Below are 16803 nucleotides of genomic sequence, written 5' to 3' on the forward strand. Positions count from 1 at the left end.
TATGTAATACTTCATGATGAAGTGAAAGATAGTCTGGCAGTGGCATCCAGCAAACAATTCAAACATAGCAAACAGTTCCTGACCAAGAGTTCCTATACTCAGGCGAACAAAATGGTAAACTTTCCAGACTAAGACTTGCTAAAATCCACCAAAATTAGGTTGCAACTGTGAGGAGTCTTAGGAAAATCAACCAGTCTTCACAAACCATGATTTCAAACACCTGTAAAATCAAATTATGTAAATGTTCAAAATAATACTCTTAAAACCATATCACACGGTTTTCCTTTGTTGCTATTGCTTTCATCCAGTCATGCTTACCTATTCTGCCATTTTTGCATTTGACTGAAAATTTATAGGGGAACTAACCCTCTAGGTCAATGGTTCTCAAAGTGTGGTCGGCGGACCACTTGTGGGCCACACAGATAAATATGGTGGTCCATGGCTGAATGTCATCGTATGTCAGCAAAGTGATGTTTAAATCACCAGATATGCTAATTTGTCCAGTACTGATTTCACACAAATTTCATTTGATCGATGCTCAGCTGCTCGTTCACATAAAACATTCGCTGACCAACTAAGTCTTTATGTCACAGTATGAGCATTGCATCATTTAACCGCGTCATCCGTTAACCTTAGTAACGCAGTGCACTTTCTTATTTTTAATTTTTATGTACAATCTAAATACGGTGGATGTGCTGACATCGCTGTGAGGCATCTACTGCCATTTGAAACAGCTCACTGTTGCAAGACTGGATTTTCATCACTTGTGAAATGAAAACAAATGAGAGAAGTCTTGAATGTGGAATCTGACATAAGGCTGAAACTCTCCTTGGTGGGGTGGTCTGCCGTATTTTTTACTTTAATAAAGTGGTCCGCAGTCCGAAATACTTTGAAAACCACTGCTCTAGGTAAGAGCAACTGATCAGTACATGTGTACCATGGTAGACAAAAATGCTCTCTTAAAATGCACTATATATATATATGTTTTAATGTGATTTCTACTAAAAGTTGTAAAAGAGAACAAACAGTCACAAGAATCTTATTTTATAAGCTCATCACATCTGCAAAAGGTTGTTAACAAAGAGACAACAATGAACGGGGGCTAGTCATGTTGACCCAAAGTCATGTTGCTGAAGCCATATCATTCTCCCACCTCAGTCAAATCAATCCCACCATGACGATATTATCATCCCATGTAAGACGACATCGTCCTAACACAGAAAGTCGAATCAACTCAGATCTAGGCTAAATGATGCCCAAGCTATTACACCTGTTTGGTAATAACATTTGCATACACATGTAATACATGAACATCTGAACTAAAGAATATGTGATGACAAAGGGATTTTGAAAGCAAACTGATTAATTAGAAAATTTCATTATTGTAAGAGTTATTCTCCAAATGTGTAATGCCAAGCAGCTATTTTTGTTTAATAAAATGTCCTGTACTTGTCTGAATAATGCATGCTTCTGTTAGTAGTGTTTGACATTAACAGTGATTTGTGTCATCAGTGATTGATTTGTCTCTTGGGCCTGGGTCAACGTTGTCTTACGTGGGAGGATATGGTCATGGCGGGGTCAATTCTATGTAAGTAGGTGGTCAATATGGATAAGGTTTTGTGTTGAAATGACCAAGGACCCAATAAACAAGCATTCTCTTTCAAAACATAATTTATTTTATGTTATCTCATAATATAGGCAAACAGTCATCCAAAAGATGTCTATTTTTTTAACAGTACTTCATTTTCATTTTTTTATTTTGTGACTTCTGCAAATTCTGCAAAAAAGTTGTAATAGAGCACAAACTGTCAGTCATAAGTCATGTTGGGGAGGTAAGCGTAATAGAGATGATATTTACATAGCTTTGACAATTTTGGGTCAAAATAAGGTCTTAATGAGGTTTTATTGTACTTTTTTCTTTGGTCATTATGTTCACATTTCATGCTTGCATAGCAGAAAACAAGAGCATCAAATTATCGAAAAGCAAGTTTAACATAAGCATAACTTACACCATCCAGAACTGAAAGCTGCTTGGACAGCTGCTCTGCAAATAACTCTGCATTGCTCATAGCAATCTGGCACTCAGACATGAGCAGTTCCAAATCCGCCTCTTCTTTAGCTGACAGAGCCTGGAAATCTTCTCCTGCCATGGACAGGTTATCTGCAGACTGAGATTTCTGCCGTAGTTCTCGAGGGTCTGCCACATCTGAAATGGACAGGAATGCTGTTAAACATCAAATGTTGACACTTCATCAATAATGAACACTGCACATTCAAAATAATAGGCATGTAAAATCCACTTTTAAGGATAAGTAAAAATGGCACATGTAATTACAAAAGGTTACATGCTGTAGCCCATGAACTTGGAAATTCTAGAATGTTGACAAATCACTTCTGTGATATTTCAAGCTTGAAAAAGTGCAAAATAAACCACCATAATCTGCTGAGATAATAATTGAGAACCTTCTTGTTTAGCAAGATTTAGCAAATTCCCTATGTTCACATATTTCTTTTCTGACAAGACCAGTTTATGCACACAAAGCATACAAATCCGAGTACCAAGAGGACTGTTTGTCTTGTATTTCCTTGTTTAACATTGATCAGCATGAAAACTGCTTCTGTGTTGATAAACGGCATAATTGTGTGCTAACTCAATATCATTCTGGTATGCAACATCAAGGTAACATCCATAGTTAGTATTACCCTATACCCTGTTGTGTTTGTCAGTCAACAGCAAACACAGGGAAGCAAAGTCAGCCTATATGTCAGCTACTAAAACGTGCAAAATAAGGACATTAGCAAATCCCAATATAATCTTAGTCTGCATGTCATCATGCATATAATACAGGTTTGGGTTTTTAGTTGCCTGCAGAAAACCTATTTGAAAAACTGAAATGAGTTCACAAGCCATATGAAGAGAAGCAGTATAAATCCACCAATATAAAGTGCCAAGGTGTTCAACTGTATGTCAGCTTTCACAGATGATGTTGTCACTGATAAGGATGTGCAAGAGGTACAGATCTAAAGCTTGTAGTTCAGCTCCGCAAAGTCAGTATTAATCTGGGATAAAAGCAGATCAATATATAACTGGAATTAGTCCTTGTCCATGGAGAAAATCACTGTAAATAAGCTTGGATCTATACGATCACATAGCAAATATATAGTATGTAGTTGTAGATCAAATTTGGGAACAAGAATGGCGGAGTTGGAGAAAGACAAAGTGAAACCAGAATAACTGTCAGGTACAACGAAGTCAGTCATAATTAAAATAACTAAATGCTAGCAAAATGCTCCAATGAGAGGTTCACGTGGTTTCTGCATGGGATACTGAAGCTGAAAAACTAATTGCTGAGACTGGCAACGCTCCAAAGAATTGTTGAAGAGTAAAAGTCTGCACGAATCCTACGATCTAACTCAAAAACACACCAGAAACTAAAGTGCAGTCAATGATGAACACATGGGCACAAATTGCATACCTGCATATCAACTGAAGTTACAACCAAATACAGGAAGAACTCATTGTAAAGCATGAGACCTGTCATGCCAGTTAGGCGCAGCCTTATTCTCACATATCACTCTAGCAATCACACAAGAATTGTATATGGATTTTACCTTCAAGTAATCTTTCAGGCACATTCACAAATTCAGGCTTCTGTATCAAAAACCGCTGACTAAGCTGAAAAAAATAATGGGCTAATTTTAACCAGCACAATTCTCAGTTTACAAATGACTAAAGAGCAGCCAATGAAAGTCTGACATATTATCCTTCCAGCTACGTTTCACTGTTTCAGACAATCACAATCTCACGATTCATGTTTCTACTTCAAGTTTTCATTAATCATAAAAAGATGATATACTCTGCAGATTTTTTGACTCACTTGCATTTACTCATGAAAATATACTTTACAAACTTTATAAACTCACTTGCCAAAAGTTTACAATTCATCAGAACACGATCATGTATTTTAGAAGTTTTTAACAGACTCACCCGCCACAGGTTGCAATGAAGTTGTCTTTCTCCTCAACTTTCATTGCAGCCCATTTGTAGATTTTTTCAAAGTGAAGGTCAAATTCAGTTGTCTCCTAAGATATAGTAGTTCAGGTTCATAAAAATTTATTTCCTACAAGATAACAGATTGATATGTAATAATGTAGGTCTGCTAATTAGTGTCAAAATATTGGTCTAATGATTAGTGCCAATATATTGGTCTGATTAGTTCCAAAATACTGGTCTGCTGATTAGTCCTGTCCCAAAATACTGGAAATGAAAACTTTGTTAAGGTCCCTACTGCCCTACCTTTTCAGCAGATTTGCCGTCAATACAGCGCAAATCTCTTAGCAGCCATGACAACTTCTTCTTGTAGTTTTCTCCTCTGTCTCCTTTCTTTACCTGGTACAGGTGTGCAGTCACTGGCGTCTCTGAGGTGTTCACTGCATTGTTAAATGATCACTTTATCACATTTCAAATCCTGTTCTTTTCATATATATACATTATTACATGTATGATAATTTGATTTTACTGATAAATATTTCAGCATATTTGGGGTTTTCTTAACCCGCATTTACTTTCATATCTTTCTAATTCTAGAAAGAGAGAGTTCTGTCTCTTTGCCTAACAGGCTGAGATTGGCTCTCCATGATATTGTTTATGTTTTGTTGTTGTGCTTCAATTTGGATAAAAGTGTTGGACCTTCATGTTTACATGTGCTTCTGCAGCGTTTCCTACTTCTTCTATAAAATATATATTATATATTTTATATACCATATAAAATATTATATTATATATTATATATTTTATATACCATATAAAATACGTTTAATAATGAAATGAAACATGTTATGACGTTTGAGATGCAAAACCACTTAAGTCGAAACAAGGCTTTATACAGTAAATGGGAGATATGTCGTAACCACGAAACATCGTAACTCGGGGATGACGTAACCTGAGGACTACCTGTATTGGCTGGATTCCATTCCTCCCACTTCCCTCGCTTTGGAAGCGACCTTGAGCTGCACTGAATAAACTGAAGTGATGATCACCCTTTTGTAGTTTCATGTGATGACATTTCTTCATATTCTCAAGATTACTCAATATCGTCCCAAAATTCTCCTGATATCAATAACCCAATTCTCTGGAGTCAAACGTTAAATCTAAAATTATCGCCCTTTACAGTCGGAATGCATGGAGTCCTTGCATTGTTCTTCCCTCTACATTTTTCTTACTATTTTGTGATTTGGTTCTGCATCTTTGTTACTATTTAATTATCTTGTTCAGCGCAATAAGCTTGCCTTTGGCTGAGATATTGCACTTTATAAATTCCCACTTATTATTTTTATTAACAACCTTTTCCATAATGCTAGTCCTTTTTCTCACCCTTCCTTTTGCAATACCATGTTACTCTCAGCTCTTGTTCTTGTTATTTGATTCCTCTTTGTGTTTTCTGTATTTGATTTTATTCGTTTAGTAGGTTGTTTATTCCTTTATAGCTGATATGTTATTTGTTTGTTTTCCTGTCCCTCGTATGCTGTCCCTAATTCATTCTTGTTTTTAAGCTCCAAGAGCATACTCCTTAGGAGTATGAGTATGCACTTTACAAATGTTGCATTTATTATTATTAATTGTCAAATCTCTGAGACAATCCCAGATATACAGTACATAAGCACATCTACCCAAAGAACATTCCCTAAGAACAGGTATATGAAAAAAGTTTAAAAACAAGATGCTGGGTCATCTAATCACAGTTTGACATTACCTGTTTATAACATGAAATACAATTTCTACATTCTTAGCGTCTATTTCACTCTCTTAATTTTATTTTTATGTTTTTATGGCATGCATGGGGAGATATACATGGTGATGCTACACATTGCATGCTTTACTGCCACTATCACCACTATTGCTTGTGCTACTTACAAACGGCACAAAGATAACTGCTCTTGCGCTTGCGTGGTACCTTGAAGACAGGTACCATGGCAATAAGGCGTTCATCGTTAGGAAGAAATAACTGCTGTTGAAGTGCTTGTTTCACTGCAGAAGCCATCAGAGCAGCCTGTGTATGTCGTTATATAGGATCTGAAACCATCAAAATAGTCTGTGCACGGCGCTACATATGATTATAAGAAGTCATCGAACAGAATGGATATATACGTCTAGATGATATCATCTTATAGTCTGTGCGCGGCGCTACATATGATTATAAGAAATCGAACAGAATGGATGTATGCGTCTAGACTCTAGATGATAGCATCCAACAGACTGTATATCAAAGGGAAATTAATTCTAAATACCTAACAAAATTTAATTGGACGAACTCCGAAATACTCTTCAGGAAATCCCTTGCTTGTGCATTAAGATGTTCAAATTGCTCTTCATTCTCTTATTTTTGATAATGGTGGTTGGAGTGGTAATAACGAGACACTGGCTCGGTTTGTGCTCTACCGTCAAGCAGTCTGCTACAGCGCCCACTTCCGGCAGTGCACAGCCTCTGCGCATGCCCATTACCCCCCAACATCCTTTAGTGGTTTCCGGTTCCGTTGGTTGCCTGGTACGCGTAAACAAAAGGTGTTCGGTTCCGATTTTCCTTGAGACCTATTCTTTGCAGCCAAAACATCTTACCGAAAACAGCAGATACTGTTGATTCAAAGTGTGCAGGTAAAGGAAGAAGAAGTTGAATACCACATCTTTCTAGTGCAAGTTGCATGACTTCTGTAAGGAGTTAATTTGCATCCACCTGGGAGCAGCAGAAAGTAATATATATATGGCTACCGGACACATTTTACCTGGATACGGAGATCCCGTGTCTAAGCTTCGCCGCGTCCGATCAGCTGGCTACCCGCTTGACAGAAAAACTCTTGTGGGTATTCAGCAGTCAACAAAGGTGCCACCAGAGGAATTAGAATCTATAAGAAACAATGCCCGCAGGCTGTGGTGTTACCCTCAGCTGCAAGAGACCAGTTATGGCCAGCATTTCGCCGAGCGCCCAGCAGATGAGATGATGCAGCTGAGACCCACTTCATCTACCCGAAGGAACAAACCCCATCCCTCTCTGTAAGTCAACTACATTTAACAGCCACCATTTTAACAAGCAAAAGCAGCTGGATAAATATTAACCTTTATGCCATAGAACAAATAATGTCTGTTAATATACTAGTTTATAGTAAAACAAAAAAACTATGAAGATGACAACAGAATATTTTAATTGGGTAAAGACAAATCTTGTAAATAGAGTTTGGAGATGTATGCTTGTTATTTGTATGTTTGTGGTGGGCAGGCGGGGGTTGAGACCTGATCAAATCCACACTGATTCTCATCAAATTTTATGGAAATATTGATAATGGCACAGCCATAGACTATGTTTGGTTGGTGTACATTGCCCCCAGACCATGTTATCTCAGAAACTGAAATGTCACATTTTTTTGTGTGAAAGGGTAAGTGCATTTTACATTAGTAAGCATAGTAAGTGAAACTGAAAAAGCCATATATGGTGACTTGTAATTAAAGAGGCTGAAAAGACATTAGCCAGAGCAGTTGACAGCCTCACTGAATGAAGACTGCATGGACTGTGGGTGATGAGGAATAATTGTTTTAAATATGTTTTAAATATTCTCTAAACATTTGAAGGTTAGAACTGAGATCTTGTCTTCCATTATCTTTTCCATTGAGTGCCAATGAAGATCAGACAAGGGAAAAAATTATCTTCTTTTCCTGGTTCAAATTCTAGCAGCATTTCCCTCCACATACCAGCTATGTCAAGAGTTGCTTTGAGATATGTCCTGCAAGCAACTATTGGGATAAAGTTTGCCAGAATGAGAGGCATCATCTGAATTGACTGTTTATTTATTCGGGAGGTGATAAAAGTCTAGCAACACACAGAGAAAGTGTGATCTTTCAATATTCTCAGAGATTTTGATTTATTTCATATTTTTCAGTGTATTCTTGACTACTCGGCTACACTACATTCAAGGTTATCACAACCCTGACACCACTGTAGGGAAGGAATTGTATCAAGGTAAATGATAAACAAAGAAAAAAACCCACCACATTTTCTGTTTTGTTAGTGACGATGGATTACTGCTAGCATCATCAAATACCATTTCCCTCAGAATTAGACCTAACCCCAAAATAATGATTTTTCAAGGTGCTTGTGATATAAGCCCTAGCTAAAGATCGTCAGCCAGGTGGACAGATTTTATTCGACAACTGAAACACACAACAAATGTATTGAATTATAAGTAATAATATTAACATCTAAATAAATGATGTTATGTGCTATGATGGTGTTAATTGTGTAGACGAAGATGACATTGCTGTATTAGAATAAATGTTTGTACATGAAAAAATAAGACTTCTTATTTTGGAGGAAGTATGTGCACACTTACACCCCATCCAAATGAATGCTTATTCCATTTGGAAATATTGAATCATCATTTGTGAAACATCATCTTTTAAATAAATCAGAATGTGGTGATATGTGTGTGGACTGGCTGAGCAATGAGCAATTAGTAGCTTCACACCTGACCAAATTTTGCAGGATTACAGGGTTGTCTATGGGAAGGTCAGTGTTTGGTTTGTGTATTTTTCTCTGGAGCATACTAAAGTTCATTTTACCTGAGGAGCCCCAGCTAAGATGTTACCCTTGGATCCAAATTAAAAACAAAGTTTTTCTGATACCCCGTTAGTAAATAGTGCACACATAAGAGAGAAAGAGAGAAAAATGTGTGCCTCACCCCTTTGTCCCAACCCCTTCTTGATCTAGTCCATAAGCATACTAACTGCTGCCAGACTGTCAGATGTGAAAATCTTGTTTTTTTAAAAGTCAAGTGCATATAGCTACAATACAGATGAGAAGAGAAGAAAAAAATTAATTTCATACTGCTAGGACAAGCACATAAAAAGTTACACATTTTTTTTTTTTGCATTCCAGGTAGTTGTGTAGTTCTGTAGTTGAGAAGTGAACTGTTTTTTACTGTGTTTTTGTTGGTGTCCCAGAGAGTTAAAACTTAAAAATATATTCTTTACCAGTATCATGGCACACTTATATGTGTGTGCACGCACATGAGTGGGAAATGGAGGGAAGTAGACTGAGTTGCTTATGGATCATTTAATTGATTTGCTTCTCATGCATAAGTGCCTTCTTGAATGGATGAAAATAGATGTTTATGCGTACACAGTGGATGCCAGTGTACCAGCAGAGCAACAAGTCCAAAGGCAGGCAGCTCGCAGAAAGTATACAAGTTGTCCTAACAATGCTTCACTCAATCAGTACAGCTACAAGGACCCACATGTAGGTTGAGTATGTGTACTGCTCTAGTAACATATGTAGGTTGAGTGTGTGTACTGTTTATGCCAGGGGATGCATGTGCAGGATGTACACTGGCCTAATAACATCTCATGCATAGGGGCACATAAATATGCTCATCATGTAAAGGTCAAGTGACCCATCATCTGAGGGTGTAGCCGCAGTGAACATACATGGTTTGGCAAATGCTTCTACCTTAACCTTCTTCAAAGATGGTGGATGCAACCATTGTAATAAATTTCTTCACTATGAGCATGGGCTTGTATAGTTGGACTGCTGTCTGTCTGCCGAGACCAACACTTAGCCTCTTGTGAAGTTCTCTGCTGTTAGTCTTGGCGAGCCTAAACAATGAATGTGACTAAACTGGAAGCTTTGTAGAAACCTGCCTTGTTTTAGTACTTAATCTGAAATGTGAATAAACCAGAAGTGTTGTACACACCAGCCTGGTTTTAGTAGCTAACTGGAAAAAAATCATCTGCCACCAGTCCAGTAAAAGTTCATGCTATGAGTAATAATACTTTTTATTGTGACCATCTAGTAATAAAAAGTTATGAATATATGACATTTTTACCTCTGTAAAAGTATCCTAAGAAAAGTATCTAGATCCACAAGTATACATCTGGTTACATAGCTAATAGTTTGAAAAAGAGCCAGTTAAAAAAATGTCACATTTTCGTGCCAAGCAATAGCTACTGCATACTTAATTTCATGTTTGACTTTCACTTGTAGCAAATGCAGACATTTACAGAATTTACAGGCATTAGTTCTTTATAGATGGATGTGTTTCTTTCACTATGGCTTAATAGAGATGGGTTTTCCAGGGCTTAAAACAGCTGCTAGATGGAAGGGCTGCTCAGGCAGCAGAAGCATGGCAAAAACTGGCTGATGATGCAGGTAACTGGGCTTTTGTGTCAGATACAGATATCTGCTCTATCACATCTATTTAAGACTTTTGTGTCAGATAATACAGGTAACATGTAACTTTCATAATGATTGTATCTCTGAACTGTGCCCATTTGTCTGGACTGGATCCTGTACGATTCATGTGTTTAGGAAATGAAGTGCTGCCATGTTTAAAGATACCCTCATAACTTTTGGAGTCCAGTAGTGCTGAGGAGCAAAATATAAATTGAAGACTGCCCGGACTCATTTTTGATCAGTCCAGCATTTTGTTTCTCAAACTATGAGTGATCCTTTTATCTCCCAGATCGAGTAGGCATACAATGATGAAGTCCATCAAGTGTTAATGTTTAGTCCTGGAGTTCATCCAAGGGGTTTTGTATTTGTGTGTGATACGAAAAATAGTGTTAGTGATGCACATGCAGTGTAACATTCAATGCACTTGCTGATAAGGAGAGGTTATTGAAGCACTGTATAATAGATCAACAAATGCAGTACTGCTGGATAACCAGAAGAGAACTTTCTTTCACACAACAGTAGACATACATCAAGAGTGCACCATATCACCTGTGCTGTTAATGTGGTTTTAGAGAACATCAGGCAGTCGCTAGAGGAAGAACTGGCTTACATACGCAAAGGACCTGCTCTCTCTTTCTCTGTCTCTTAACTGTGACCGATCATTGGGTGGACATAATGAGATGCTGCAATCGTGGTGTTGGTGCTCCAACCGGACCTATTATGTATCACTTTCAGTAGGTCTTGGTCCATCTACTCCTTCATATTACACTTCTTTTGTTTGCTTCGTTGACACCCTTCCTCCCCCCATACATGGTATAGGTGTGTGCCATGCCCAAACCAAACCAGGTTTTGCTGCTTGATGGTGGTGAGCAGAGGTTACCAAGTACTGATCAGGGTGGTGACCAAACTGTGAACATATTTATTTGTCTTTTTGTTCCCCTTAGGAGATACGGAGCAGTCTCCAGAAGCATTTTATCTCAAATGCTTTGATTATTCTTTCTCTATCTGTCAACAGGGTCCATGCTTTGCAACTACGCACAAAGATGGAAGCAACTAGAGGCTTGTATAGCTTGAACTGGGTTTTGGCTGATACTCCTGTTGCCCCAGATCTTGCTCTGTCCTGTCATTGGTGCCATCACTGCATTCTTTGATGAATGTCCACCATGCAACTGCCATCCTTTGAGAGTCTTTGATGTGATGTTTATAATGTATGCACTCGCACTGGTGGCTGTCTGTGAGAGCTTCAGCTAATCATTGCCACCAGCCATCACATTGATGACATCAAAGCAAAGGTTGCTTAGCAGTTTTTCTCCATTGGACTTGAAGGTGTGGTGTTCAAGCAGCATATCTCACATGCTTCTCTCCAAATAGATATTGAAGATTATAAATGGCATCCTTGGCAGATCATAGTGCAGTGCTATGCCCTCTTCAATGTTAAATTTCCACATCACATGCCCAAACCCCTCATGCCAAATTCTGTTGAAAGCCTTCTTGAAGGGAATAAAGTTAGGTACAGTTTTACTTTGCTACAGGTGTTTTTCAGTCATGATGCGGCTTTAGATTCAGATTTGTTCTACAATGCTTCTGCTGGCATGATGGTGAAGGGAAAATTCCTCTAGGAGTCTCCTAATTAGGAGAAATGGTTGGATGCTGTTGAAATCCAACAAGAAATCAGCAATATGCATGTGTATTTACATGTTTACATTAAAGCACATGCAAGTTTATATGTTCACATTGAAGTACATGCATGTTTATATATGTCTTTTTTGAAATCCATGCATGTTTATGCATGCATTGAAGTACATATATGTTTATCTGTTTACCTGTGAGTGGATGTGCCCATGTCTGTATTATCAACTATGTATGTTCAGATCAAGAAAATGTTTTGCAATTTCTTCAAAGAGAAAGAGAAAAGGAGTCCTTTGGTCAACAGGTAAGTTTGGCATACATATCAACAAAATAAACAGAGAAACAATAGCTTTCAGGTGTCATATATTGTAACATCTCAATATTTATTTAAAGTATGACTTCAAAGGCACGTTTACCAGTAATTTATTCAGAAGAAACATAAATCCACACTAAAGACAGAAGGCAAAAAGTAGAGTATATTTTACTGCTTTTCTTAAAGGTGATTACAGTTATCGATGGTAAATTTTTTCCTCAAAATCTTTTGAATTGTGAATATGAATCTTTTGTTTTCCATTTTCCCAAAGAGTTTAGAGCAACTACAGGATTTTCACCCAAGACCAAAAACAGCTTACCCATCCACACAGCGCTGGATGCAGTATGCAGGTGCTCAAGGTATTCGACACAATGGCTGATTTATTTTTGTAATATTGAAGGATGAGTTGTTAAAAGATGTATCAAGAAAAGGAGGGTTGCTGTGGGCACCCACAGGGATGATCCTGTTTGCTCCATATGATCAAAGGAGTATTCTGTTGGCTGATTCCACAGGTGGTTCATTCCTGTTCATCTGGGCAAATAACTATTCTGTTGGCTTATTCACCTATCCCTCAATCATCTTTTAACTAAAGTATATAAAACCTTTTTTCAAACTCACATAAAAATGCAGAAACATGAAATGATATTGAGCTTATTTTTATGTGGTTTATTTTTTCCAGAGGCTGATGTAATTGCATGTATCATGCATAAGCTAGCATCTGATCCAGACAAGCAAGGTGGCTTCAGGAAGCAAAGCCACTCTGTTCCTGTACAGACCCTTATTTCTATGCGCAGAAATGATATTTTATCTGCCAGTAAAATTCATCATCAGTCCAAGCCTAGCAGGGGAGACTTTTTGATTCATCCAGATTGGCCATCTACACTCCCTCATCACAAAGTAACCTTGAGATAACGTTGAAACATTTCCAGTACAGTGCATCATATCTGTCTCACAATGTTTGATATTTTTCACATTTGTAAACAACAGAATGAAAACAGAAGCAGATGGCAGATTTGCTTGTGCTTTAAGCCTTGTTTCAAATGGCACATCAAGCTGATTTTACAAATCAAATAGGTTATTTATTAATGCTGAATTACAGATTCTTATTTTAAATGGTTAATCATATGGCTGATTCATGCTCTATTTCAAATCGTGTAACATCAATCAATAGCTAGTCCACAAAATGTTTTGCAATGCTAGAACTTTATTATTGATAATCACTAGCTTATACTTCACTACTACATTTATATGTAGTGAACATCAACAGTGATTCATGTCAGCGTTATATTCTTTGAGACTCAACTATCCTGAATTGTTCATGTGAGTTATTATTATGATGATAGGCCTTAGAATAATGATTTCAGAAAGAAAATTGTTTTTGACATGCATTTTTCTTGATTCAGATCTGAGTAAAAATTCATACGTCATAAATTTTCCTGAATACCAGACCTGCTGTTTGTGCAGCCATGATTTATTCCAAAATGTTGAATGACTTGAACGTTTCTGAAGTCTTGGCTTCAAAGGGCCAAATGTGTTGTGATAGGCATAGATGAAAATGTGTTGGGACATGCAATTCTCACACTTTGTTTTTCACCATAAGTTTAACATTTCTTTTTTGAAAGGCAGCATGGATTGAAATGTAAAATATGATGAACATGAAGTAGTCATCACCACAGAATGTCAAGACCTGAAGAGAATTAGAATATAGCAGCCTCTCGGTCCTTGTGGGTTCCGTGGGGCCTATGTTCTGCTAAGGCTGTTACTGATAACAACTGTAATAGTATGAGTGACTTATATAACGCAGAATCACACTGATATAGGAGCATGTACTCAGGGCTCGATAGCAAAATTGAGATGAATCTGTAGTACATGAAGGAACAGAAAGATGTGCAATGATGAGGACAAAGTACAAAAGACAGAAGAAATAATCAACAAAGGGATATCAGCAGGACAGACTAATGAAGAGATTGTTTGTGTTTAACGCCGTGCCAGCAACTAGGGCTATATCACGGCAACAAAAAGTAATCTTAACTTTAAAAGTTTAGGGACAAAACCTCCCGAGTGATATAACAATAACATTCTTTACAAAGTGAACACAAGAAGTAAACAATATGTAAAAGAGTGGGCAAAGTGTAAAAAGAGTGTTGAAGCCCAAAAAGGCCACCAACAAGCCAAAAAACAAAAAGAAAACAGTTATCAGGACATAAAATTTCTTAAATCTGATGGTAAAGTCCTATCCTCCTTAAAAATCTGAAGACTGCTGCCAATGGGACGGACCTGAACAAAGAATTTTCTGTACAAAACTGCCAACGGATAGTCTGGAGCTCAGGACAAATAATATGTACCACATTAAAACTTTCTTTACACTATGGACAAACTGGGGGTCGCTCACCTCGTAAGAGGTGTCCTTGCGTGGCATATGTGTGTCCTAACTTTAATCTAGCAAGGACTAATGAACTGATATAGGAAAGGAAAAAAAGAGAACACGTTAATTAGCAATTGATTATGTTGACAGTAGATCTCATGGAAAAGATATTTTAACATGTGATGGGTGGTGTATATAAAAGGGAAAGGAGTTTCACTGCTTTGCTGCACTGAACATCAGACATGCAGGATGAGTGGTTTTGTGTACAGAATGTTTAACACTGCAAGAAAGTAGAGCAGAACATGGCAGATGATCATCAACAAAGATACTGAATCCTATAAAATAAGATTCAAATTAAGCTATTGCTGTGTTTGGGATGCCATAGAGTGGTCTTTCAAGGAATGTGAAATGATCAATTGTATCAAATGGGTGGGCACAGGGTCTAACAAGTTTCTAGTATTCACCCTCTTCTGTTCTGAAGATATGGGTAAAGGTCATCCTGAACCTTTTATTTTTTAGGTTGTAGGAAGTGGGAAGTGTTAGAGACCTCACTTTTCTGGGTGCCAGCTTTTGGTGAGGGTGGTGCCCATCTCCTCTCCCCTTCATTGCTTTACTTTTCTCCAACCCTCTATTGAGTTAAGTGGTTGGGCAAATAGGTGTAACAGCTTTGGTGTATGCACTTGCTGTGTCCTTCCTAGGGCAGTTCATGCATCTTTGTCCCCAGCTCCCACCCAATTCTCACCAGAAACCCCACCCCCCACACAATATGCTGTTCGCATGTGACATAATGCACACTGCTTTGGGAAAGGCTAGAAAAATCTGGTGAGGGTGACTGGCGGCCCCCAAGCGCTTCTACAATACTCACAAGGCCATATATAGTTCACAGGTGGTGGTTCACCTCGCAAGGTGTCCTTGCATGGCATAGGTGTGTCCTATCTTTAATCTTGCAAGAACTACCTCCTCCCGCCTCAAAGGGTGGCAAGAAGGTAGGTGGTCGGAAAGACAGGGAAGAGTGGCATATAATTTATTGTGCCCCAGAGCATCCCAGTGGCGTTGCCATAACTTAAGGACTGAATGTAGGCTGAGAATAAAGGTTTGCAGTCTGATGAAATGACTGAGGTGGCCCAACAACTTTGACATGGTCCCAAACCAACAATCCTCTGTTAATGATGAATCCATTACCCACTGGCCCCAGATAGACACACACTACTACCTTGACACCCCACCCACAGAAGAGAAAGTCAAAAAGGCCATCGAGCAGATGCCAAATGGTAAGGCCTGAGGATCAGACAGTAACCCTGCTGAGCTCTACAAAGCAGGCAACAGTGTGGCTTTGTTGCATTGGATGAACCAACTCTGGCAGTCAATATGGGATTGGTGCACAGTTCCCCCCAGCAACTTAAAGATGTCAGCATAGTCCAGATCTACAAAAGGGCAACCTCCAGTCCTGATAACAAGGACATCTCTTTGCTTTCCATAAAGCTAAGTCCTGGTATGACTCCTCCTTCAGCTCTCTCAGCCTAATTAACAGATGTCCCTAGCACTCCCACAGGCTAAGGGGTTCACAACATCAACATATCCATGCACTATCCTGATGTCTGCATATGTTTGAAAGTGTGTAGTTCAAGAATGGTACACGGACTTTTCGCCGCCGGACGTTTAGCCAACGTATGTTTCGTCGACGGACGTTTCGGCGCGGGGCACTTCATTTCGGCATTTCACACGGGACCTTTAGTCGAAGTCAAGTGTGTGACGCCCCTTAGCTCACACATTTCTCTCGCCATTGTATCAATGTATCAGTGAACTCTCTCTCACTATCCCTCCTCATGTCAACCGTTAGCTCACACATTTCTCTCGCCATTGTATCAATGTATCAGTGAACTCTCTCTCACTATCCCTCCTCATGTGAACCGTTAGCTCACACATTTCTCTCGCCATTGTATCAATGTTTTTTCTCAAAGCTGTTGTGCATAATCTGTGACAATCAAAGTGAACTGTCTGTGAAGTCTGTGTGTAAAATTTGTTTGAAATAAAGAATTATTGTGTAATCTAGTAGTTACTTTCATTCTTTGAGAAGTAAGCTCTCTCTCTGACATAATGCGGCGAAAAGTCTGTTGGCTAAACGTCCGACTCCGAAACGTCCGCACACGTCAAGAACAGAAGTGGGGTGAAGGGGATATATTATCTTGCACAGAGCTTTACCCAATCATTAGTAAAAAAACGGTATCCTATTAGTCCTTTAATGCTAATGGTGGTAATGCGGCGTAATGCCTCACATC

The 16803-nt window shown here is 38.4% G+C and overlaps 2 protein-coding genes across 3 annotated transcripts in view; one reads left to right on the forward strand and one right to left on the reverse strand.

Annotated features, from left to right (window-relative positions):
* The window catches only part of LOC112560615 (exocyst complex component 1-like), a 34669-nt gene extending 28193 nt beyond the window's left edge, over window positions 1-6476 (reverse strand). For both annotated transcript variants that reach the window (XM_025232552.1, XM_025232550.1), the window contains exons 1-6: window positions 6289-6476; window positions 5915-6073; window positions 4298-4431; window positions 3989-4083; window positions 3613-3676; window positions 2010-2206 (exon numbers count right to left, since the gene is read on the reverse strand). In XM_025232552.1, coding sequence (XP_025088337.1) covers window positions 2010-2150 — 141 coding nt within the window. In that variant the 5' untranslated portion in view covers window positions 2151-2206; window positions 3613-3676; window positions 3989-4083; ... (1 more) ...; window positions 5915-6073; window positions 6289-6476. The remainder of the gene's footprint in view (window positions 1-2009; window positions 2207-3612; window positions 3677-3988; window positions 4084-4297; window positions 4432-5914; window positions 6074-6288) is intronic.
* A 53-nt stretch (window positions 6477-6529) lies between these two features.
* On the forward strand, window positions 6530-13607 carry LOC112560594. Its single transcript, XM_025232526.1, has 7 exons — window positions 6530-7048; window positions 7930-8009; window positions 9172-9284; window positions 10121-10193; window positions 12089-12150; window positions 12431-12518; window positions 12839-13607. Exons 1-7 carry the CDS (start codon window positions 6759-6761, stop codon window positions 13069-13071), a joined length of 939 nt encoding a protein of 312 aa, XP_025088311.1. The 5' UTR covers window positions 6530-6758; the 3' UTR covers window positions 13072-13607.
* Window positions 13608-16803: the final 3196 nt, after the last annotated feature.

The sequence above is a fragment of the Pomacea canaliculata genome, linkage group LG3, assembly GCF_003073045.1.
Source record: "Pomacea canaliculata isolate SZHN2017 linkage group LG3, ASM307304v1, whole genome shotgun sequence".
Classification (NCBI taxonomy): Eukaryota; Metazoa; Mollusca; class Gastropoda; order Architaenioglossa; family Ampullariidae; genus Pomacea; species Pomacea canaliculata.

Bases quoted from the DNA above. Each gene is read 5' to 3' on its own strand.
- LOC112560594 (XM_025232526.1), top strand. From the start codon at position 6,759: ATGGCTACCGGACACATTTTACCTGGATACGGAGATCCCGTGTCTAAG. The intron at 7,049-7,929 runs GTAAGTCAACTA...CATATTTTTCAG, and splicing joins AACAAACCCCATCCCTCTCT to TGTATTCTTGACTACTCGGC. The intron at 8,010-9,171 runs GTAAATGATAAA...ATGCGTACACAG, and splicing joins AGGGAAGGAATTGTATCAAG to TGGATGCCAGTGTACCAGCA.